The sequence below is a fragment of the Eublepharis macularius genome, chromosome 10 (assembly GCF_028583425.1).
Source record: "Eublepharis macularius isolate TG4126 chromosome 10, MPM_Emac_v1.0, whole genome shotgun sequence".
NCBI classification, from domain to species: domain Eukaryota; kingdom Metazoa; phylum Chordata; class Lepidosauria; order Squamata; family Eublepharidae; genus Eublepharis; species Eublepharis macularius.
The window spans coordinates 69717398-69742941 of NC_072799.1; the positions used below are offsets into that span (position 1 = coordinate 69717398).

Below are 25544 nucleotides of genomic sequence, written 5' to 3' on the forward strand. Positions count from 1 at the left end.
GGTGTTGCTGGGTATGACAGGTGATGCTAAGCACCTGACCCACACACACACACTGTATTCTCAGCAGCAAACTATAACTTTGTCCTAAGGAACAAAGTGAGAGCCATTGAAAACCCAAGCCTTTCCTTCATTTTAACAGTCATGCCCAATGCCTATACTGGTTCTTCACACAAACGTATTTGTAAACCAGAATTTAGGAATTGTTTCATCATCATCGGTCCGGTGCTTGTGGTTGTTTCCGGCATGGTCACTGGTGACAGCAAAAGGCTGCTTGTACTGCATACGGTTTCAGCGGAACACCAAGGTGGGGTGGAAGAGAGGAGTCAGTCCTGCACCTTCTTTTCACTAGGTCTGTCTCTGGATGCCTGAATGCTAGCAGAGAACAAATCAAGATTAAGAGAGCAGACTCCTAAGTAGCTCAACTCAGGTCTGCATGGTGGGGCTTACAGTATTCTTAAGATAGCATTTTAAAACTGAGAGGTGTAGGCTTCTCAGGAGATTTGGCCCTGAATAGCCCAAAGCCCTCAAAGCTATGTTTTCCTTCTGAATGATTTATAATATATAATGTTAGCTGTGATAATGTCTAGAAAACACCTCCTTAACCCTGCATATGTGTGGCAAGCAAGGGCTTGTCTCTAAGGAATAACAGACGTGCAACATATTCCCAGGGCATTTAAAATGTACATATAAATGAATCATAAATATCACTGGCACAGCAGCAGGTTTCTAAAGGGCAGTCATTTGCCCAGACTTACGATGCTTTTCCTCTACCACTGTTGTTGCACCAGAACAATCTGCTTTCTTGTCCTCAGACTTCATATGGTGACTGCAGAAATCCATCAGACTTTATACTGATGGGACAAAAATGTTTGACCTTGTATAGCCATAGCTCATAGCTATTAGTTTTACTTGTGAGGGGGGGGGGGGCTTCTTTAGGTTGGTGTGATAAACACATGAAGTACTCAGTAATGAAAAATATTTCTTCCTGTTGTCTTGCTATGAAGAGAATGAACTCTCTGTAGCAAAACATTCATGTTGTGGTTAGGGGAAGACTTTTAATGAGATCATTAATGTTTTAGTCTATACTCATTTGTTATAAGCTATTTTAGTAACTTACTGGGAAAGGTAGGGTAATATATTTAAATATTGCTGGACAGGATGCATTGAAATGAATGCGCATGATCTGACTGAAGCTCATGACATTTAAGCAGAAGACCTCAAAATAGATTTTCAGTAATTAAGAGTATCCTATATGCCAGGCCTCCAATTCTGAGCAGGCTGTTTTTGTATCTTATGTAAATAGTATGCTAATCATGTGCATAAAACCCATCAGTAGTTAATTTCTTGCTCTTTTTTTTCTTGTCCGTTCCTAGTTATACCTACAGATAGTTGGGAAAGGAACAGTAAATAGATCTGTGACCTTTACTTAAGTCAGGGAAGAATAGCTTTCATTTGTCTTCCCTGCCTTTCTTTTCTAGACGCACAATGAACAGTGCTATTGGAGCTGCCAACTTTTCTGCAGGATGTGGCCCCACCCCACTCAAACTGTGACTGTATATATTGTTCATTGGTGATGAATTGGTACCAAGTCAAAGCATACGCTGAAGTAAATAAATGGGAAGTACAGAAAGGGGAGATGTTTGTGCAGAATCTCCCAGGATTGCAGAAAAACCCAGAAACAGGGGGGGGAAAATGGGTGGATTAACCCTCATCCCCAAATCCTAACAAAGATCTTACAAGTTGACATTAATAATAAGGAATTAAACAAGAAGACATTTAAAACAAAGAGTGAGGATCTGAGAGGATGAGCAGAACGAGGCAACTGGGGGAAGGAGGAGCAAAAAGGTGAAAGCAATGGAAGGAGAAGAAGAGATAATGGCAATGGGGGAAGGAGGGGTGGTGATGGGATGGCTGGGGGGGCAAAGCAGAGGAGAGGAAGTAGGGACTAGTGAGAAGATGGTATTTGCCCTCCCCCATGAGTCTTTATGGGTCCCCTCTAATTTACTAATCACTACCTCATTAGCTACATATCTGGAAAATGGAATTAATAGTGATGGTCACACAGAGATGCATGATGCTGAGATAATTAATTCTACTGAGTTAATCCCAGTAGAAAGCCTGGCAAAGTGGACATCCTCCAGTTTCAAACTGAACAGCATACCATAGCACAGAACACAATTTGTAAATCTCTGCTTATATTAAGCATTGGGCAGCGTCGCGATACAGAAGTCAAACAAGAAATCAATATTGAAAAATTGGGAAATATATTCCTCCTTTGTGTGTGCGCACATGCATGTCCTCAATTACAGATTTCTCCCTCAAGATTCTTTCAGCTCCCAGGGGCTTTAGCATTCTTTCCCTCTTTTTCTCCTTTAATTGTTACACAACTGCCCTCAACATCGTATGCCTTTTGGAGCATGTTCTGTGTTGAATATCAGGTGGATTTTTTTGGGGGGTGGGGGTTAACTTTCTATTTTGGTTAATATCTGCAATGTGAAGCAGAAATTTTATTTTTACTCCATTTCCAGCACTATATGCTCCACATATAATCTGTTTATCTGTAGTTGTCAGCGCTGTTGTGCTGCAAATTAATCATGTTACATGGGCTAAATGTAGAATATGAAGCATGGACAAACCCTAGTGCTTGTACATGGTATATTTGCCTTCTTTTGCTAACTAACTAAATCTTTAAATGATTTATTTAAATTTGAATTGGGGATTTTTCCAGAAAATTTTCCGATTCAAATTTTTCTGGAAAACCAACATAACTAATTAATGCAGAAACGTATGTATTTCAACATGCTTGGGAGGTCCCTTTATATAGAAACCCTTTCCTTGTTGTTGGATAGCCTGGCTTTGCGGGTTTTGTGGTTGGCACAGGGCCTGGCTGCTTTTGTAATAGTAATAGGATGTTGACCCCAAACTACAAGTCACGCCTGACACATGTTGGACACGTGTCAGTTTCCCTCAAGTTTTGTTGGGAAATGTAGGCATCCTGGTCTTGCAGCTTGGCTCTCCGACTGCTGTCCAATGGACTTTTCAGCTGTCACTTGTCCAACATTCTGCCAAGCTGCCTACATTTCCCATCAAAACTTGAGGGAAGCTGACAAGTGTCCAACTAGTGTCAGGCGTCACTTGTAGTTTGGCTCATAGTAATAGGTATTTGGCATGATCTGTTTATAGCAACAGCAGTACATGGGGAAATTTTAAAACTGTCATTGAGGCAAATGAGAATTTTTGGGACTGGACACTCTGATCTTCAAGCACTACTTTTATTTTATTTTATTTTATTTTATTATTTTTATTTTAAATATTCTATACCACGTTCTTCCTAAGGATCACAGCAGATAGCAGCAGTTTCAAAATAAAAAACCCTACATTATTGCACAATTAAATTCAAGTAGAAGCATTTTTTAAAAGATGGAAATAATGAAGCCTTCTTCTCTATTTGCATCTACCCCCCCCCCAATACCTCATAATGAGTTATAATTTTTCCAATAAATAAAATACACACTAAATATTGAAGGTCATGGTTTTTGCCTTTTATGAGACACAAAAGTAAGAATTATAGAGTGGGAAGGGTCCACAAACCAGCTAGTCCAGTTACCTGCACAAAAGCAGTGTTATTTTACCCACCTGTGCCCATAAAAATACCAGATCTTCCTCTGCAATCCATACCCCAATGTACTACAAGTAGAAAAGAGGTGAAATGAAAGGGGCATGAAGAACAAATAGTACCAGATGATTTGAGGGCTAATTTTAAATGAATGGGGGAAGGTTTAGCTGACCTAATTATATGGACGCATTTTATAGCCTAAGAGCAGAACTTGGTTCTAGGACCTACTTTTAATACTAGGATTCAGGCCTTGGCTTGTGCAATTAGAAAGAAGATGGTTCATTTTAGCATGTGCATAGTTTTAGGTCAGTAGCCTTGTTGCTCTGCAATAGAACAGCAGGCTTTGAGTCCGATGGCACCTCTTGTTGGTCTCTTAAGGTGCCACTGGATTCAAATCCTTCAGCGTACACAGTGTGCTAGCAGCACACCTAGCTTCCACTCAGATGGAAGGGCTTTCAGTTCAAGACCATGACCACTCCCAGACAATTTTGTCTTGAATATGAATGGATTTTCATTTTTAAACTGTTTGCATCCAACCCAGAACACCTAGAAAATTGATTATGCATGTAGGCTAGAGGAAATAAAATTAGAAAGCATGAGAGAGAATTAGGGATCCCAGACCTCCAGTAAGGGCAGGGGATCCCCTGCTCCCCCCACCCCACCCCCACTTACTAACCGGGGGGCCCTCACCTTCCCTGCGGGATCCCCTGCGGCACTGTGCGCTCCTGTGCGCAGCAGCCACCGAAATCGGGCCCGTTTTTGCTCGGATCGGGTCCACTGCGGAGCATGGGAGTGCTCCTGCGCTCTGCAGCGCCTGAAAACAGGCCCGATCCGTGGCAAAATGGGTTTGTACTATATTGAATAAAAGTAACATTGTTTTAAAATTTAAATTCTAACAAGGACATTAAAAAGTACAAAAGCCCTTGCTATGATGACAAGGAAATGTATAGATGGTCTGTCCATTTCAAGGAATTCATTCATCTGTGATTATTTGTTCTACAGAAGCTTAAAGTGCAAGAGGGAGGTGATGGTTACATCTTTTTTGATGTTGTTAAACTTTGAGCTTGTACGTGGCAACTTCTATCAATTTAATTTTGTCAATTTGCAATTTCAGTTCACACGTATCTTCTCAGAGAATCAATTCACTATCCATATGTAAAAATCTAATAATAGCCTCTTAAATTAAGAGATTTAATATGTTACTTGATGCTAGAGCTGAGATTCTCATTGTCATAGTTAGATAACAATGACTAGATTGTCTTCTGTGTCTGTTGCCAGTTATGATCACGTTTTTCTGCATTCTTGTCATAGTTGACGATCTGTCATGTTTTTGATGAGTTCAAGCATATAGCAGTGGCTCTGAGTAGTACTGCAGTCTCTGGAAGTGTCATGCAGTTCAACTTTAAATTATGTTTTCATGACATTATTTGAATACCCTTTAATCAATCAGTGAAAGCTTATATGCATTCAAGAGTAAAATATTACTATACACAATCTAAGTGCTCCCGCACCGTTGGTATAATGTAACTAAATGTGGCAAAAACTCACACATCACTATCTGATATGAATCATTAATTGATAAACTAAATTGATAAATATGCTTCATGATGACTGTTCCTTGCAATTTTTAGGTAGCTAAACAAGAAAAGCAATATTCCAAATATTGGTTACCTATTTAAGTCTGAATTAGTATTTCTAATTGAAAAACGTATGTTGGAAATGGGCAACTTATTCAATAACAAAGGTTATGCTAGCTTATATTGCAGCTTAGAACATAATAGTTTACTTGTATATTTCCATCTACAGTTTAAAAAGTCCCCAAGTTCCTACAGTATTAATTCTTGCAATTGCTACTGTTCGTCGTCGTCCTTCTGTGCAGCCCCACATTGGGACTGCGCATGCGCAGGCCGGCCGCGGAAAGATTTGACTAGCTATAGAATCGTGAAGAGGGGGACGCTCGCCGGTTCTGCGCGTGCGCGGTTCCGTTCCCGCCAAAACCGGCATACTTAAGGCGAGCGTCCCCCACATTCCCTCAGTTCCTTTTTCGCCGCCGTCGGAATTGGTTCTGCTAGCGTTCTTCTTCCAACTCTCAACTATGGCCCTCTTCAAAAAATGCCAGAAATGTTCGACGAAGATGACCCACTCCGATGGGCACGACTTGTGCCTTCTCTGTCTCGGGGAAGGGCACATTGTTCAGCGCTGTGCTATTTGCCAGTCGTTTACACCCAAGGCCCGCCACGACCGTTCTGCTCGGCTGAAGGCCTTCCTCTGGGGGTCTAACCTTCTACCCCAAGATCCGGCGGGTAAGCAGGATGCGCCTCGTTCGGCCGCTTCTCCCGCTCCCGGGCCTTCGTCTGACCCGGCTCGTGGTTCCTCGGATCCGACCTCCTCGGAACCGGCTGCGGTACCGGCTACCCCCCTTGTGTCCGAGGGTGCTACCCGCCCGAAGAAGCGCTCGGCGGAGCGCTCCGCTGTGGAACGGGCTGCTTCGGCGCCCCCGGCAAAGAAGTCGAAGTCTCGTTCGAAGCATCACAAACGAGACACCTCCGCTCCCGCCACTCGCGGCCCTTCGCCTGTGCCGGCGTCTCTTTCAGCTCCTCCGCCTGATGCCTTGCACACGCCGTCGCCGCCGCACACGCCTCCACCGCACATAGAGGATGATTACATCTCGGTTCCGAACTTCCCGGATCCGATCGTGGCCTTCGAACATGGCTTGCCATCCGCTCCTGCCTCTGCTGATCCGTCCGTTCCGTCCTGGCCCCAACAGCAGGTCCCGGACGCCCGTTCGGTTCCGACCCCGTGGCTGCCTCCGGTGCAGAACTTCCCAGGCATAGGTGATGTGGCGACCTGGTCATCCTTCGTGTCCTGGCTCCAGTCATCGGCGGCGCTTGTCCAGCGCGCTGGCCTGGTCCCATCGGTGCCTGCCTTCTCGTCGGCCGTACCAGAGACGTCCATGAGACAGCCGGGACACACGGTCGCTCCGCCGACGCTGCCTCCGGTCTCCCGCGCGGAACCGATGCCATCTGCCTCTGCGCAGGTGCCGGAGTTCTCCGGTTCCGAGGATGAGGAGGGTCTGGCTTCCCCCTCTGAAGCTTCCTCCGACCTGGCGTGGGATCCGTCCCCTGACGACGCCGTCGGTGAGTCCAGAGCATCCTCTCCCACCGAAGATCATCGTATGCTTCCTGAGCAGATGATCCGAATGGCAGAAGCTTTGGAGCTGGATGTCACTTCTTCTGCCACGAAGCACAAGAGTAAAGTCCTCCAGGCGCTATCCTCTGGTTCTTCGGCATCTGTGGCTTTCCCTCCGGTGGAGGATCTCGTTGATGCCGCGCACAACTTGTGGCAAGCACCGGCCTCGGTTCCGGCGACTGCCCGGAACCTGGAAAAATGTTATCGGCTGAAGCAGGAGGATTGTCCTTTTCTCTTCGCCCATCCGAAGCCTTCTTCCCTGGTCGCCGACGAGGTCAACGCTCGGTTCCGTCGAAACTCACAATCCGCTCCAGTGGATCGAGAAGGCCGGGAACTGGATGCCCTGGGTCGCAAGGTCTACTCCTCCGCGTCCCTTGCTTTTCGTATCGCCAACTTTCAAGCGATAATGGGATCATACAACCTGTTCCTATGGAACCGACTGTCAACCTACATTGCCGACTTGCCCGCTGCCAGTCGCCCCTTGGTCAAGGCTCTGCAAGCTGAGGCTGTGAAGCTCGCAAAACAGCAGATGACAGCCGGGAAAGATGTGGCTGACTGTTCGGCTCGCTCCATGGCTTCCTCTGTGGTCCTCCGAAGGCATGCTTGGCTCCGCTCCACGGCCCTGCCTCTGGATAAGCGGACAAAGGTTAAAGATTTCCCCTTCGAGGGGAGCCTCTTATTTTCGGAGAAGACGGATGAAGCCCTGTCCCTCATGAAGAAAAATCACCAAACGGCTAAGTCCCTCGGCGTGATTGCTGACCAGTCGGCCTCGAGGTATCGTGCTCCTCGGTTCCAGTCCTTCCAAACGCCCTACCAGTCTTCCCAGCCCTACCACCAGCGCCAAGGCCGCTATTCTTCCACTTACTACGGCCACCGTTCCTTCTCCGGTTCGCAGAAGGGTGCTGCTAAAAGGTCTTCTCGGAACCGAGGGAAACAGGGACCTCAACGCTCCCCGAAAGGTCCGGCGTCGGGTCCGAAGCAGCTCTTCTGACTAGATCTGGACGCTGCCCTGCCTGCCTCCCAGGATGTTGGCCAGACCCCCTTGTTTGGGAAGAGGCTCCGACCGTTTCTGCCCGTTTGGCGGACTATCACTACTGATTCCTGGGTGTTGTCTATTGTAGAGCATGGCTACAAATTGTTGTTCACCTGCACCCCCCCACTCTCTCTGCCCCCTCGTTATACACCTGTTTCTGGTTCACTGTTGAATAATAATGTTCAGGAGTTGCTTCTAAAGGGTGCTGTGCGTGTGGTTGATCTTTCCACCTCTCCCTATGGTTTCTATTCTAGGTACTTCCTAGTGGATAAGAAGGATGGTGGTTCTCGCCCTATCCTAGACCTCAGGGGTCTCAACTCCTACCTTGTGACCCAGAAATTCAGGATGCTCACCCTGTCCAAGGTTATAGAGCTTTTGGACACTGGAGTCTGGATGGCCATTATTGACCTGAAAGACGCCTACTTTCACATCTCTATACGTGAGGATTGTAGGAAATACCTCAGATTCTTCTGTGGGTCAGTGGCCTATGAATACACTGTTTTGCCTTTCGGGTTGGCTTCCGCCCCCCGGGTATTTACCAAATGTATGGCTGTGGTGGTGGGCTTTTTACGCTCTCAAGGATGTGTCATCTACCCCTACTTAGATGATTGGCTCCTGGTTGGGCCGTCTGCCCTTGGGCTCAGGGATCAGCTCTCCCTTGTCACTTCCCTGCTTAATAGCTTGGGCCTTCTCATTAATTTCGGGAAGTCCATATTTTTGCCTACGCCAACGATACGGTTTATTGGGGTAGTTCTGGACTCCTCTTTAGGGAGGGCGTTCCTACCTTTGGACCGTTTAAACCGCCTGGTTTCTCTGGTGCGTTATTTCCTGTCTCATCGCTACCAGACGGCCCTACTTATTCAGACACTCCTTGGGCTTATGGCCTCCACTACGAGTGTAGTGCTTCTGGCACGCCTCCATATGCGGCCCCTGCAAACCTGGTTCCTTCGACGTTTTAACCCTCTTCTGATGTCCCCTCAGCGGAAGTTCTCCATCCCAAGAGGTGTGCTGCGCTCCCTGGTTTGGTGGTCCCTCCCTGAGAATTTATCCCGGGGCTCTCCATTTGGCACTTTCGTGGCTGACGTTACTGTCTCCACTGATGCCTCCAATCTCGGCTGGGGTGGCCGCTGTGGTTCTTTGACAGTGCAAGATGTCTGGTCGCCCTCTGAGGCCTCCTTGCACATCAATGTGTTAGAACTCCGTGCAATCCGGTACTCCCTTGCTTCCTTCACAGATGTGCTCCGGAACAAGCGGGTCCAGGTCCTGTCCGACAACACGACGGCCTGCTACTACGTGAACAAGCAAGGGGGAACGGTTTCACTCAGGCTCTGCAAGGAAGCCGCACGACTATGGTCTTGGGCGGCCCACAACAATGTCTACCCCAGAGCGATTCACATCGCGGGGGAGCTGAACGTGTCCGCAGACACCCTCAGCAGGGTGTTTCTCCCGCAGCACGAGTGGTCCCTTCAGCCCAAATATCTCCTTCCAGTTTTCCGCCAGTGGGGGTTTCCGGAGGTAGACCTCTTTGCTACGGCTTCCAACAGACAGGCCCCGCAGTTTTGCACCAGGGCTGGGGTGGATCCTCGATCCCTGGGAGATGCCTTCCAGATACCCTGGTCCCCAGGCTTCTTTTATGCCTTCCCTCCAACCCCGCTCCTGCACAAAGTTCTTTGCAGGATTCGAGCTTATCGCGCCCACTGCATCCTGGTGGCTCCATATTGGCCTCGCCAGGAATGGTTCCCCCTCCTGCTCTCCCTTTCGAAGGGATGTTGCCTGCCCTTCCCAACCGCCCCGGACCTCTTGCTGCGGGACGGTGTGTGGCACCACAATGTGGGGGTTCTGAAGTTGACGGCCTGGCTCCTGCTGGCCCCGGAGTGACCTTCTCTGCTGAGGTCTTGCGGATCCTTTTAAACTCACGAAAGCTCTCCACTAGGCTGTCTTACCAGCGCAAGTGGTCCCGTTTTTCCGAGTGGTTGGCTTCCAAAGGGGCTTCCCCTTTTGTATGCCCCCTACCTTTAATTTTTGATTACCTGGTGGATCTGCACTCACGTGGTCTGGCTGTGAGCAGTATTAAGGTCCACCTGGCTTCGATCTCCGCTTTTCATGAGCGGATTGATGGGAGAACCGTGTTCAGCCATCACTTGTCCAAACAGTTTCTCAAAGGGCTTTTCAAAACCTTCCCTCCCAGGGTACCCCCGGTTCCACAGTGGAGTTTGCCTTTGGTTCTGGCACAGTTAATGCTTCCGCCCTTTGAACCACTGGCTACCTGCCCTCTGGCATTGGTGACATTAAAGGTGGTGTTTCTGGTGGCTATTACCTCCTCCAGAAGGGTTGGGGAGATCTCTGCCTTTCGGGCTGATCCCCCTTTTCTTCAGTTCTTCCCTGATAAGGTTGTCCTGCACCCTAGTCTGGAGTTCCTCCCGAAGGTGGTAACCAAGTTTCATCTGCAACAGAAGGTTATCCTCCCTACATTTTTTCCCAACCCTTCTTCCCCGGGGGAACGAGCCTTGCACACTCTCGATTTGAAACATGCTTTATTGTTTTATTTGCATGCAACAGCAACTTGTAGGAAGTCCCCTGCATTGTTCATTTGCTATTCTGGACCCCGTAAGGGTCTGCCTGCTTCCCCACAGTCCATTTCCCGCTGGTTGGTGTCTGCCGTTAAACTTTGTTATGCTAAAGCTGGTGTGCGGTGTCCTTTATCCGTGATCGCCCACTCTACCCGGGCGCAAGCTGCTTCTGCTGCATTCCTGCGAGGAGTTCCGCTTCGGGACGTCTGTCAAGCTGCCACCTGGTCATCTCCGTCGACGTTCATCAAACACTACTCTGTGGACGTGAATGCGAGACGTGACTCGGCAGTTGGGACTGCTGTCCTGCACTCGTTGTTTCAGTGACACTCACACCCGCCCCCATTGGTGAGTAGCTCGCTATACTCCCAATGTGGGGCTGCACAGAAGGACGACGACGAAAAACAGTGTTTCTTACCAGTAACTGTTGTTCGTCGAGTATCTTCTGTGCAGACACACATTCCCTCCCTCCTGCCCCGCTGTGAGTGCTGTTTCGTACTATTTGGCCTCCGGCGGCTCAGGGGAACTGAGGGAATGTGGGGGACGCTCGCCTTAAGTATGCCGGTTTTGGCGGGAACGGAACCGCGCACGCGCGGAACCGGCGAGCGTCCCCCTCTTCACGATTCTATAGCTAGTCAAATCTTTCCGCGGCCGGCCTGCGCATGCGCAGTCCCAATGTGTGTCTGCACAGAAGATACTCGACGAACAACAGTTACTGGTAAGAAACACTGTTTTTACTGCTACTCCAGACAAATACATATCAAAGGGCTGGAAGTTCAAATGGGATGTGACCAGGAACAAGAAGTTGGGAAAGATGGTGGCAATGTTGAGTTAGTCTTAATATTTCTGTGTGGTGCTTCCATAAATTTTTTGGTTTACAAGAAACCCAGTAAGTAATCATGTGCAGCTTGTTTTTAAGGACACATTTTTCCTTCTCCTGTTCTACTTGAATAAAAGTGTAACATGCTGTATGTGGAGCTGCATTTGAAGATGTCTTGGAAGCTTCAGTTGGTACAAATTGTGGCAGCAAGGCTTCTCTCTGGGGTCAGCCACTCAGAACATACAACTCCAGTTCTGTATCAGCAGCACTGGTTACCTTTTTGTTTCTTGGCTCAACTCAGAGTGCTGGCAGTTATTAACTTGCACAGCCTAGACCCTTCCTACTCAGAGCGGGACCACAAGTGACGAATGACACAGGTTGGACACTAGTCAGCTTCCCTCAAGTTTTGATGGGAAATGTAGGCATCCTGGTCTTGCAGCTTGGCTCTCTGACTGCTGTCCAATGGACTTTTCAACTGTCACTTGTCCAACATTCCGCCAAGCTGCCTACATTTCCCATCAAAACTTGAGGGAAGCTGGCAAGTGTCCAACCTGTGTCAGGCGTCACTTGTGGTCCCGCTCTCAGTGATTGTCTCCTGATATACTACTGTGTGTCAGCTACATTCTTCAGACAGCTTCTCTTTATGGTGCCCTCTCAGGAGGTAACAACAATATCAAAGGCTTTTTCTGTGGTAGGTCCAGTCTCCAGGAATGGTTTACCAGAGTGGCTGTGGAGTTGAATTTTGTGGTGATTGTTCATAAAATTAGATCAGCTAGTAATAGTCAGCAGCAAGATCAACTCACCAGCCTTTTACACAGAGACAATGTACCCAAATGATATGAGCTGGTAGGGGAAGCAGCATTGTGTAGTGGTTAGAGTGCCATAGAAGGATCAGGAAGGCCCAGCTTTGAATCTCTGCTGTTTCATCAAAGTTCACTCCGAGAAATGCAACCAAACTTTTCAGCCTAACCTGCCTTAAAGGATGATTGTTGTGAAGGGAAAATTTTCCCATTCGGGAGAAATGTCTAAATAACAAATCCATTAACTTTGCTCGAAGGTAGAGGTCTTTCTGTTCAAGGGTCAGCTGCAACATATACTCATAAATATGATATCAAGGAAGAATATTGGCTTTTAAAAATTTTAATCTGGTCAGAGACTACTAGAATTCAGTTTCTACAGGCACTGTAGATCAGTGTAATAAGTTGAATGAAAACATCACTTGCAATTATGGTTTAGCATCCTCAAGTGTATAGAGGGTATTGATACCTTTATTCTTTGCAATGGATAACCTCCCTTAAAATGAAGTGCTTGCATGGTTTTTCATTTTCAGAAATTCTGACGTGGGTTATTTTCTGTAGCGGCTGGGTCATACAATAAAGAGGGAGTTCCATCTTTTGTTTTCTCAGAATATTAAAAATCATTAGATGTACGTTCTGCTCTGAAAGAAGACTGAAAATCATGAGATTTTGAAAAATAAGGGTTGGTCTGTCATCTGGTACAAAACAAAAATGTGTGTGTGCTGGAGGGGGGGCGGAATCTACTAAAAACTGTAAGAAAAACATGAGTTGAAGTCAATATAGTACAGCATTAGGGGGTGTGCAGCAAAAAAAAGATACTGTTCAGATCTGGGTATCAAAAATAACAAATATTTAGTATTTGTTGTGATATTTAGGTTCAAAAACACCCTTATTCCCCATGAGGAAATCTTTCCTATTATTCCTTATGAGGAATTATTGGGGGGGGGGGTAGATTATTTGGATATGTAAATACTGATTTATCTGAATATACCCAAATAAACCAGATATATCTGGGCATACCCAAATAATTCCAAATAGTTATTTTCGGATATATATTCAGTATTCCTCAGCTGAATCGCATACCCCTACACAGTAGTTGTTAATCATGGTAAAGTCTGGAGACCCACAGTGCAATTCTAGCCAGAGCTACACCCTTCTAAGCCAATTGGCATTTATTTATTTGTAGTCTGCCTTTTCCACTGAGACTCAAGGCAGTTTGCACAGTGTGAGCAACAGCTGGACATTCATAGAATCATAGAGTTGGAAAGGACCTTTTGGGTCATCTAGTCCAACCCCCTGCACAGTGCAGGAAATTCACAACTGTCCCCCCCCCCCACACACACACACACACAAGTGTCTCCTGTTCTACGCCCAGAAGATGGCAATTTGAAAAGAATGGATTCAAATACAGGAATACAGAAATGAAACACTGCTGAAACAAAACAAGTAATTTGACATGATGACCCATTACATGACATGAAAATTACCAGTAGGATAATATCTACACCACCAGACAGTACCTAGTAGTATAATCCACCATCCCTGTTTTTTTACCAAAGCATCTCTGTGAGCCATTCCCTTACAGAACAGCCCTATTACCTGTATAAGGAAACTCTCCCAAATAATTTAGTTTTGTGTATTGCAGAAAGCCAAGAGATGGGGAACTTTCTGGACCTGTTCAGGCAGTCCATTCCATAAGAACAGCCGTTACAGAGAATGCACATGTACAAGTAGCTGGTGATTTTGCCCATTTGTAGGATGGTACATGCAGAAATCCCTGTTCAGATGAGCAAAGCTGCTGTGGTGGAGCATGAGAGGAGACACAATCCTGCAGATATGAGGAAAGAAGGCCATAAAGGGCTTTGTGTGTGGAGGCCATTTAACTTCATTTAGGATTGCACTGGCAGTTCTCTATGCATGTTTTAGCAGGAGAAGAGGCACAATGTGTCTCACTCATAAACCCTGACACGTTTTGCTGATCCTTATCATTAAGTATTTCATTCTGTTGACCACCTTTGGAACAATAAAAATCTGTTCACTACAGCTGTGTGTGTGTGTGTGTGTTTTCTAATGAAAGCAGACCCTAGTTTACATCTGGCTTCTAAGTCCCATTTGTCCTGGTGTTTTTTCCTGCCTGATGTAGCCTGCCTTGCTCAGTGGCATGTTGTTGTACTTGTGTCTGTCTTGATTATGACAATTTAAGTAGATTGGGCATATTGCAAAAGCAGTAATCTGGAGAGCCTCCCAGCTCGCCTCTTGTCAGGGGGGGCATCTGATCATCTTCCCTCCTCCATATGACTTGTAAAGTAAACTGAATGGCCTGTTTCCCTCCTCCATTTTCCCCACCCCTGTGTATTATTGGCAGGGGTGGGTTGTAGGGTCACTGGAGGTGATGTTTTTATGAAAAATGCTGTGGTTTCATTGTAAATTATATGATCGTCGTCGTCCTTCTGTGCAGCCCCACATTGGGACTGCGCAGGCGCAGGCCAGCCGCGGAGAAGATTCTTTTAGCTTCTAGAAATGTGACGGGGACGTTCGGGCCCACCGCGCATGCGCGCCGGTGTTCCCGCCAATTTTGAAGTACAAGTACCCGAACGTCCCCGGCATTCCCTCAGTTCCTTTTTCGCCGCCGTTCGAAAAGGTTCTTCAGCTGTCGCTTGTGTCTTCCGACTTTCTTCTACCTGTGAGTTGCCGTTTCCTTCTGACTGGGAAACGCCTCCACTATGTCCCATTCCGCTTTATTTAAAAAATGCCAACAGTGTGGCACTAAAATGACCCACTCTGACGGTCATGACCTCTGCCTCATCTGTTTGGGCGAGGGGCACGTCGTGGAGCGCTGTAAGTTTTGCATGGCCTTCACTCCGAAAGCGCGGAACGACCGCAAGGCCAGGCTCCGGGCCTTTCTTTGGGACGCCAACCTTCTACCGCCCAAAGCCTCGGGGTCGTCCGGGAGCAAGCCCAGCTCTGTCGCCCCCTCGCCGGCTCCTCATCACCCGTCGGAACCGCTCGTCTCGGCTCCGACGGAGGCGTCCGCTCCGGACGGTTCGATCGCCTCCGGTTCCGTGAGTGCTCCGTCCAGTCGAAAGGCGAAGAAACGTGCTTCTTCGAAGCCTTCTTCGAAACCTGTGGCCACCGAGGCTTCTTCGGAGCCCCCGCCGAAGAAGGCAAAGGCCAAGTCAAAGGCCAAGCGCCGTGCTCTGTCGCCGGCCCCGGCCTCGTTGGCTGGTTCCTCTCCTGGACCGGCCCCTCCTCCTGAGGACGTCCGGAGTCTCCTCCATACCCCGTCGCCTCCTCACACACCTCCTCCGGTGATTCCCGACGACTGTGAGTCGATCCGTGGATTTTCGGACGCGTTCCAGGAGTTTGAGCGCTCTCTGCCGTGTGCTCCGGTTCCGGCGGAGGTCTCCGTTCCGTCGCAGCCAGTCTTCTCGGTTCCAGCGCCGTTTCACCGGTCCGTTCCGTTGCCTGCTGCTCTGCCTCCTTGGCAGCCTGTCCCGGGCCTAGGGAACGTGGCCTCCTGGCAGGATTTTGTGGCTTGGATTCAGCAGTCCGCTCCCTTTCTGCCTGGTCCTTCGGTGCCCCTGGCCACGGTTCCGGCGCCCTCCACTCTGCCTCCAGCTCCGCCTGCCACTCAGCCGCGTCGCCATCTTTCGGCACCCCAGCCTTCTACCTCGGTTCCGGCTGACCGCCCGTCGGTTCCGACGCAGACCCCGGCAGCTTTCTCCGACTCCGAGGATGATGAGGGCTTGGCGTCTCCGTCTGAGTACTCGTCGGACGCGGCCTCTGACCCTTCCCCTGATGATGCTGTTGGGGAGCTCCGCTCATCGTCCCCTAATGACGATTACAGGGTGTTTGCAGAGCAGATGGTCCGAATGGCCGCAGCACTGGAGCTCGACGTCGCCTCCACGACCTCCAAACCCAAGAGTAAGCTGTTGGAGCCGTTGTATTCGGGCTCTCCTGCCTCGGTGGCGTTTCCTCCTGTCGAGGATCTCGTCGATAATGCCCTGGCACTCTGGCAGACCCCTGCTTCTGTACCGCCTACGGCCAAGAAGGTTGAGAAATATTATCGCCTCAAACAGGAAGATTGCCCTTACCTCTTTGCCCATCCGAAGCCCTCTTCCATCGTGGCCGAGGAGGGTCAGGCTCGGTTCCGACGGGGCTCCTCTTCGGCTCCATCGGATCGGGAGGGGAGAAAGCTGGATGGAATTGGTCGGAAGGTGTATTCTTCGGCTTCCCTGGGGTTCCGGATCGCCCATTTCCAAGTAATAATGGGCTCTTACAATCTTTTCTTGTGGAAGCGTCTGTCGTCCTACCTCTCTGACCTCCCCGACGATCGCCGTCACTTGGTCAAGGCTCTCCAGGCTGAGGCTTTCCGTTTGTCGAAGCAACAGATGACGGCTGGCAAGGACGCTGCCGACTCCGCGGCGCGTGCGATGGCATCCTCAGTGCTCCTGCGTCGGCACGCCTGGCTTCGATCTACTGCCCTGCCCCCCGAGAAGAAGGCCAAGGTCGAGGATTTTCCGTTTGAAGGTCCTCAGCTCTTCTCAGAGAAAACGGATGAGTCCCTTTCTCTTATGAAGAAGAACCAGCAGACGGCCAAGTCGCTCGGGGTTGCGCCTTCGGTTCCGCAGTCGGGTCCGAGATATCGGTACGGCAGGTTCCGGTCCTATCAGTCCCCCTACCAGCAGTTCCACCAGCGCCAAGGACGGTTCCCCTCCGGTCAATCCTATGGCCACCGTTCCTACTCTGGCCAGCAGCGCCACTCTTCGAGACGCTCCGGCCGGTCCAAGGGACGACAGCAGCCTCCTTCGCCCAAGCCCTCGACTTCAGCGCAGAAGCCCACGGTCTTCTGACTAGACCAGGACGCTTCCCAGTTGGTCTCCAAGGACGCTGTTGATGTCCTGTTCTTGGACAGGCTACGGCCTTTCTTGCCCCGTTGGCAACTCATTACTACGGATACCTGGGTCCTCTCTGTTGTGGCCCGTGGTTATAAGTTGTCGTTTACCACTGCACCCCCTCTCTCGCACCCACCCCGTTGTGCTTCTTGTTGTAATGTTGTGTTACAAAATAATGTTTTGGAGTTGGTTGCCAAAGGTGCTGTCCGGGTGGTCAATGTCTCTACTTCCCCTTGGGGGTTTTACTCAAGATACTTTCTTGTGGATAAGAAAGATGGGGGGTCTCGTCCCATTTTGGACCTTCGGGCCCTTAATACCTACTTGAAGGTGGAGAAGTTTAGGATGCTTACCCTGTCCCGGGTGTTGGAACTCTTAGAGTCAGGCGTCTGGATGGCCATTTTGGATCTCAAAGACGCCTACTTCCACATTTCCATCTTTGAGGGCCACAGGAAATACCTCCGTTTTACCTGTGGAGGCGCTGTCTATGAGTACACGGCCTTGCCCTTTGGCCTGGCCTCGGCGCCCAGGGTGTTCACTAAATGCATGGCCACCGTGGTGGCACATCTACGGTCTAGTGGCTGTTTTGTTTATCCCTATTTGGATGATTGGCTCCTGGTGGGTCCCTCCTCTGACTCCCTCCGGGCTTCTATCGCCCTCACCTTGTCCGTCCTAGACGGTCTGGGGCTAGTGGTCAATTTGGGGAAGTCGGTCCTGTCCCCTGGTACGAGCATTAGATTCATTGGGGTCCACTTTGACTCTCTGCTGGGCCGGGCTTATCTACCCCCGGACCGCTTGAGCAGGCTGTCCTCCCTGGCCCGCCACTTCGTGCATAACCGGTTCCAAACTGCCCTCCTGATTCAAACGTTGTTAGGTCTTATGGCCTCCTCCACAGGGGTGGTGTGTTTTGCACGCCTGCGCATGAGGCCTCTACAAAATTGGTTTGTTCGGGTTTTCAACCCCCTCACTATGAGTCAACACCGTGGGTTTTCCGTCCCGAGGGTGATACAGCGGACATTGGTGTGGTGGACTAACCCTGAGAATTTGTCCAAGGGTTGTCCTTTTGGTCCCTTCCTGCCGGAGGTCACCGTCTTCACGGACGCTTCCAATCTAGGCTGGGGAGGGCGTTGTGGACACCTGTCTGCTCAAGGTGTTTGGTCCTCCCTTGAAATGGGCATGCACATTAACCTGTTAGAGCTTAGAGCGATCCGTTACTCCCTTGCTTCTTTTGCAGATGTCATTCGGAACAGGAGGGTTCAGGTCCTGTCGGACAATACCACAGCCTGCTATTACCTCAACAAGCAGGGAGGAACGGTCTCGCTCAAGCTCTGCAAGGAGGCGACTACACTCTGGACTTGGGCCATTGCCAACAACGTCCTGCCCAGGGCCATTCATATTGCGGGGGAGAACAACACAGCAGCAGACACGCTGAGCAGGGTGTTTTTGCCCCAGCACGAGTGGTCCCTCAACACGGTTTATCTCCACAAGGTTTTTCGCACATGGGGCACGCCCTTGGTCGACCTCTTTGCCACAGCCCACAACAGACAAGCCCCGCTGTTTTGCTCCCGGGCCGGGATTGGCCATCGTTCACTGGGGGATGCCTTCCAGATACCCTGGTCTCCCGGGCTCTTTTATGCCTTCCCGCCCTTCCCGCTCCTTCACAAGGTCCTCTCCAGGATCAGGGCCTTCCGAACCCACTGTATCCTGATTGCCCCTCGGTGGCCTCGCCAGGATTGGTTTCCCCTTTTACTTTCCCTGTCGCAGGGGCGGTGTCTCCCGCTGCCGCACGCCCCAGACCTGCTACTCAGGGACGGAGTGTGGCATCACGATGTGGCAGTGCTAAATCTGACTGCCTGGCTCCTCTGCGCCCCAGACTAGGCCTCTCTACTAGGGTGCTTAATGTGATTCTGAATGCCCGAAAACCGTCTACCAGGTTGTCCTACCAGAGGAAGTGGTCACGTTTCTCTAGGTGGTTAGCCCCCAAAGGGGTTTCCCCTTTCACTTGCCCGCTGCCTGTCATTCTGGAGTACCTCCTGGACCTGTGCTCCCAGGGCCTGGCGTTCTCCAGTGTTAAGGTGCACATGGCTGCTATCTCTGCCTTCCATGAGCAGATTGATGGGAGGACTGTGTTTGCACATTGGCTGTCCAAACAGTTCCTGAAGGGCCTACTAAGGTCCTTTCCTCCTAGGGCCCATCCTATTCCTCAGTGGAGCCTGACCCTGGTGCTCTCCCGTCTGATGCTCTCCCCTTTTGAGCCCCTGTCTACCTGTCCCTTGCCTCTGCTCACACAGAAAGTGGCCTTTTTGGTTGCAGTCACTTCCTCCAGGCGGGTTGGGGAGTTGTCTGCTCTGAGGTGTGACCCCCCCTTCCTGCAATTTTTCCCCGGTACAGTCATGCTCCACACTAGTATGCAGTTCCTGCCCAAGGTGGTTTCAAAATTTCACCTGCGTCAAAAGGTGGTCCTTCCTTCCTTTTTTCCTACGCCCTCTTCCCCAGAGGAACGTACTCTACACACATTGGATGTGAAACGTGCTTTATTGTTTTATTTACATCGCACCAAGTGTTTCAGGAAGTCTCCTGCCTTGTTTTTATGTTACTCTGGCCCTCGCAAGGGCTCGCCAGCTTCTGCCCAGTCCATTTCTCGCTGGATTGTGTCTGCAATTAAACTTTGTTATCAGCAAGCTGGAGTTCGGTGCCCGTTGTCGATTACTGCTCATTCTACTCGAGCGCAAGCTGCCTCTGCTGCCTTCCTGCGAGGAGTGCCACTCCAAGACGTCTGCCAAGCTGCAACGTGGTCTACCGCTGACACTTTCATTAAACATTATTCCATAGACGTGAATGCACGCCGTGAATCCGCTGTTGGCACGGCTGTTCTGCACTCTCTGTTCTCATAGACACTCACACCCGCCCCCATTGGTGAGATGCTAGCTATTCTCCCAATGTGGGGCTGCACAGAAGGACGACGACGATAAACAGGGTTTCTCACCTGTAACTGTTGATCGTCGAGTCTCTTCTGTGCAGACACACATTCCCTCCCACCTGCCCCGCTGTGAGTGCTTGGTTTCTCCATTGTTTCTCAGGCGGCTCAGGTGAACTGAGGGAATGCCGGGGACGTTCGGGTACTTGTACTTCAAAATTGGCGGGAACACCGGCGCGCATGCGCGGTGGGCCCGAACGTCCCCGTCACATTTCTAGAAGCTAAAAGAATCTTCTCCGCGGCTGGCCTGCGCCTGCGCAGTCCCAATGTGTGTCTGCACAGAAGAGACTCGACGATCAACAGTTACAGGTGAGAAACCCTGTTTTTTTATTGTTGTAACCCTCCCTGAGCCTGCTTGCAAGGGGGTGTGTGGAATAGAAGCCTAACAAATAAATAAATTAAACAAATAAAGGTTGTGGAACATATTTTTCAAACAAATAATTTCTAGAATTAGTTACCCGGTCCTTAAATGACATGCACAGCCTTTGTATTCAACCTTGCCTTTCAAACGTTACCTTGGGAAGGTACTTCTCATATGCGCGCTAGTGTTTGGGGTACAACTTTTTTATATCCTCTGCTTTGAAATACATGGATACTGTTATGAAATTTGGGTGTGATAGTACATTTAGCAGTAACTGGGTTGGGGGGGTATCACACTTACTTATATTTGTACTTTACACTAATAAATGTAATGAGCCCCGTGGCGCAGAGTGGTAAGCTGCAATACTGCAGCTCAAGCTATGCTCACGACCTGAGTTCGATCCCGGCGGAAGCTGGGTTCAGGTAGCCAGCTCAGGGTTGACTTAGCCTTCCATTCCTCCAAGGTCGGTAAAATGAGTACCCAGTTTCCTGGGGGTAAAGTGTAGATGACTGGGGAAGGCACTGAATGGCAAACCACCCCATAAAAAGTCTGCCAAGAAAACGTTGTGATGCAATTTCCCCCCATGGGTCAGTAATGACTTGGTGCTTGCACAAGGGACTACCTTTACCTTTTTACCTACTAATAAATGTGCAGAGAGTCCATTGATTTGTATAGTTTACCTTGAGATTAGAAGTAAAACATTGGCTACAAAAAAGAGCGCTGAAAGCTGAAGCTGTGTCCGATACTGTGCTGATTATTTTGTTTTATATCATTATCTGCTTGTCTTCTGTAGGATGACAAAGATTCCAGCAATCTCTTGCCGAACAATGGAGACCGTGGTCTGGTTCCTGGAAATGACAAGTTCAAGCCAGTGTTACCCTGGCCTCACGTCGAAGGTGTGGAAGTAGACTTGGAATCAATTCGGCGAAGGAATAAGGCCAAAAATGAAGGAAATCCTCATGCTGGTGGCAATAATGACCAACAAAACATCATGCAGCGACAGTATCTCACATTTAAGCCACAGACACTTATCTACCATGATCCCATATTGCGATCTGGAATCCTTGGCAACTTTGAACCCAAAGAATCTGAGCCCCATGGAGTTGTAGGTGGCCCTGGAGAGGAAGCCAAGCCATATGTTTTAGGACCAGAGTATAAAGAATCTGTTCAAGCCAGTATTAAGGAATTTGGCTTTAACATGGTAGCAAGTGACATGATCTCATTAGATCGGAGTATTAATGACTTGCGTGATGAAGAGTAAGTACCTCTTCTGTCTTTTTCTTCTTTGCATTTTTTATAGGATGGAATGAGTAACTTCCATTGTACGTGTTTAATTTAACTTCTGGATTGTAATTGAACTAATTCATTTTCGTTCCTTTTTTATTAGACTTTATCTAATCTCTTTAGTTTCATTTCTTTTCCAATCATTCTTTCCACGTTCAAGTAACAAACACAACTCTGTTCTGATCTTTTGATAACTCTTCTATTTTTACTTTCTTCAGATTTTTGTGGTAATAAATATTGTGCTTTCGCATTTTCCAGATTCAGCTTGGTATTCATTCCTTTGCAGCTCTCATTTTTTTTTTCTAAATTGCCTTTCTTGCAATTGAAAGAAGAAACCTATTAATGTAATTCATGTTTTTTCTCTATGTGCGCACACAGCTACAGAAGAAAATGTTTGTATTCCCAGGGGGAATGCGACTGACAGTGGTGGTTAGAATTCAAGTGTTGTATAGTATCTTGTTCATCGCCAGTTTGGTGTAGTGGTTAAGAGCGGCTGGACTCGAATCTAGAAAACTGGGTTTGATTCCCCATTCCTCCACTTGAAGCCAGCTGGGTGACCTTGGGTCAGTCACAGCTCTCTTAGAGCTCTCTCAGCCCTGACTCACAGGGTGATTGTTGTGGGGATAATAATAACATACTTTGTAATAGGAAAATGAGGGTACAATTCAGGTACAGGTCAGAATTTCCTTAAAAATCCTTCCCATTTTTATAGGAGAGATATAAGTATATACTTATAAGAGTAATCCCACACAGGTCTACTCAGGTGTATTCAATGGGGCTTACTACCAGGAGAGTATTCTTAGGATTGCACTGTAATTCTCCCATTGAAATTAGTGGGATTTAAATGTGCTTAACTCTGACCTGATCATTTCCCAGTGCTTCAAACTTAATTTCCTTATTTAATGTGACGCACATTTTGGCATACATTCAGACAATAGGCAATACATTACAGCTGCCTAAGCCTGGCTTGCATTTAACTTGAAATTCCTTTTCTGCAGTGTGCCGATAAGAATTATAGAAAGTTCATTTTTGTAGCTTTCTTGCCCTTTGTCCTGATTTCTCTTTGAGATACAGCTCTTGTCACTCCCATAAGGCACTTTGCCAGGTTCTAGTCACTGCACCGCTATCATCATCTACGGCTGGCAAGGCTCAACTGTTCGTTACTCTGAATAGAATTTTCCAATATGCGAGCCATAACAGAATCAACCAGCTGCTAGCTTGATTTGTACTTCTGTTTGTCTTTTGTTACTTGACATTCTGAGTGCAGGCTGAAATCTTTCTGAGTGAATTCAGTATAAAATAGCATAAGGGTTCCTTTTAATGCTCCACCTTTCTCCTCTAACATAAATATTGGGGAAAATATAGTGTAGAGACTGTTCTGTGTTTTGATTATGAAGTCCCAGGTATTCCCTTTCTCTCTGTTTCTCTTGCTCTCAGTCATTTAAGAAGCTTAAAATACTGAGCTCTGTTCTTTTCTTCCTTCAAACTGCATGAAGCCAGTGATATTTTGACAGGGAAGAAACTAGCTATCTATACTGAAAATGTTCATAGGACTTTTACTGTGTGTTGGTTGTTGTGGATTTTCCGGGCTGTATATGTGTGGTTTTACTATGTGTGGTTTTCAGTGATACTTTTGTGTCTTGTATGTTTTACTTTGTTTTTTGTTGTTTGGGGAAGGTTTATATTTTCTCCATCATCATGATTGACCTCAAAGAAACCTTGGCATAATCGAGGAGTAGAAGCATCTATGAGATGGCCAATGTGCAGTTAAGAAAAATTGTGTCATCTTAAGAGTGGCAGCAATTTCTGTTGATTTTATCCCCTTGCCTGAAATTTTGTTTCTAAGGGCTAGTGGACTCTCAGGAACAGCCTAATGGGTGTATTCAGTGGATGGGAGGAGCCCGCGGAAATTAACACCCTCTCTTCAGAATGGTTGGATATAGGCTGTTAATTCTAAGTAAGGTATCTACAAGATATATTTTCTCAGGTAACATCATCTCAGCTTATTTCATCTTGGTGGGCTGAATAAAGCAGTCCCAGTCACCTTCATCTGAAAGAATTTTATTGATATGTAATGTTTGTATTCTGTTCTGAGTTTGTTTTGTGATAAGCAGGCACAGAACTTTTCTGGAGTCTGTTTATGTGCATGTGAACTCATGCAATGCAGGTGGTGAATTTTTATGTATCATCTGCTATATATCATTAAAACTCTCTCCACCTGCTGAACTTCTGGCCAACTTTCAATAATAATTGCACGTCTGGTGATAATATGCAAGCAGCACCTTTGCAGTTGATCCATACATTGAAATATATTGCTATTTCCGATATACGTTTTACAGAGGTACCATTGCACATTCTTTGGTAGGGTTGAGTTATGGGGATTTGCAAGTGGTCCTGAAACTGTGCGTGAAGCTAATTTTGACAAAATAGATTCCTGAACTTCCATGGAAGAGTCTGGCTTCATTCATTAAGACGGAAGCTGGGCTCCCTTCCATTTCTTGTAAAATGCGGATAACTTACTTCGAGGCATATGTTAAAAGAAGTCAGATAGACGTATTGTCGAAGGCTTTCACGGCCGGAGAACGATGGTTGTTGTGGGTTTTCCGGGCTGTATTGCCGTGGTCTTGGCATTGTAGTTCCTGACGTTTCGCCAGCAGCTGTGGCTGGCATCTTCAGAGGTGTAGCACCAAAAGACAGAGCTCTGTCTTTTGGTGCTACACCTCTGAAGATGCCAGCCACAGCTGCTGGCGAAACGTCAGGAACTACAATGCCAAGACCACGGCAATACAGCCCGGAAAACCCACAACAACCAAAGTCAGATAGACCTTTGGTTCTTTTTGCTCAGCGCCTCCTAAAAAATTCTTGCAGTGTCTTCCTTGGACAGAGATCCATCTGAGCTCCATTGCTCAAGATCCTTTAAACTATAGAGGTGAGGGATTGGACCTCAATACATACAAAATAATGTCTTGTCCATCGCTGTCATATTTATTAAAATCTTATCCATGCCAACATGTTACATTATGTACAGAGGACAAGGCTAATAAATAATAGTTTGTGATTGTATTCAAAGCTGTAGTCTGCTCTCTGACATTCAAAGGAGATGGGGCATATGGAGCTAAGTGCAAATTGACAGACATTAATAAACTTACTGTTGTAAACAAATCATGTTGGTTTAACAAAATAACTCTCCTGACTGCACTATTGAAACAGACTTATTCTCTAGAAAATTGAATTGGGAACTCTAAATGTTGGAAACACTACAGACCTTTCCTGCCCTAAAGTTCCAGAAGATATCATTTGTAATTTTAGAGATTGCTATAATAAGATCACCTATGATTTGTGGCATTGTATATTTGGTGAGGCTGGAATGGAAGCTTCCCTCCTACCTCTTAAATTTTGGCCTGTATAAGAAAGTAAGAGAGAGATTTTTAGGGCATGTTATACATAGGTTTTCTCATCCTTCAGATTTATACGAAAACAGGAATATCTTGGTAATTCCCTAACTATGTTTTATCTCTTTTCATATACATCACATTTCAGATTTTTAATGCTGAAGGTTTCATGTACTAAAAACTGTGTTCACAGAAATTGGATTGCGGTAATGGTATTAGGTTTTATTTTGAATTTATGCTTACTGTTCCCTGACATGAGTTTTATCTTTTGTGTTTTTGTGCTGATTGTACATGTCTACCTCACTGCAGCATGATAAATAAACTAGAACACTATCATACTTGGCTATCAGAAAATTACTAGACAACTGCAGGATCCTTTATTTGTATCAAAGATACCAGTCACGCACTAAAGCTCAAAATGTTGCTTACAGCTGCGGTTCCGTTTTTCATAGGCGTCTCCTATTGCTGTTCCTTTGGGTTTCTGCTCTTTCTATGCCCTCCGTTGCTGTGTGATGATGAAACCAGCAGCTTTAACTGTTGGGAGTGTCTGTGTTTGGGCTGAAATGGAGAGGGAAGGGGAGGCCAGCTCAATATATCGCATGACTGGTTACCTTTG

At 47.6% G+C, this 25544-nt stretch overlaps 1 protein-coding gene across 2 annotated transcripts in view; it reads left to right on the plus strand.

The window, feature by feature from the left end:
• GALNT7 (polypeptide N-acetylgalactosaminyltransferase 7) overlaps window positions 1-25544 on the plus strand; it is a 65924-nt gene that overhangs the window by 13263 nt on the left and 27117 nt on the right. For both annotated transcript variants that reach the window (XM_054989731.1, XM_054989730.1), the window contains exon 2: window positions 21046-21509. In XM_054989731.1, coding sequence (XP_054845706.1) covers window positions 21046-21509 — 464 coding nt within the window. The remainder of the gene's footprint in view (window positions 1-21045; window positions 21510-25544) is intronic.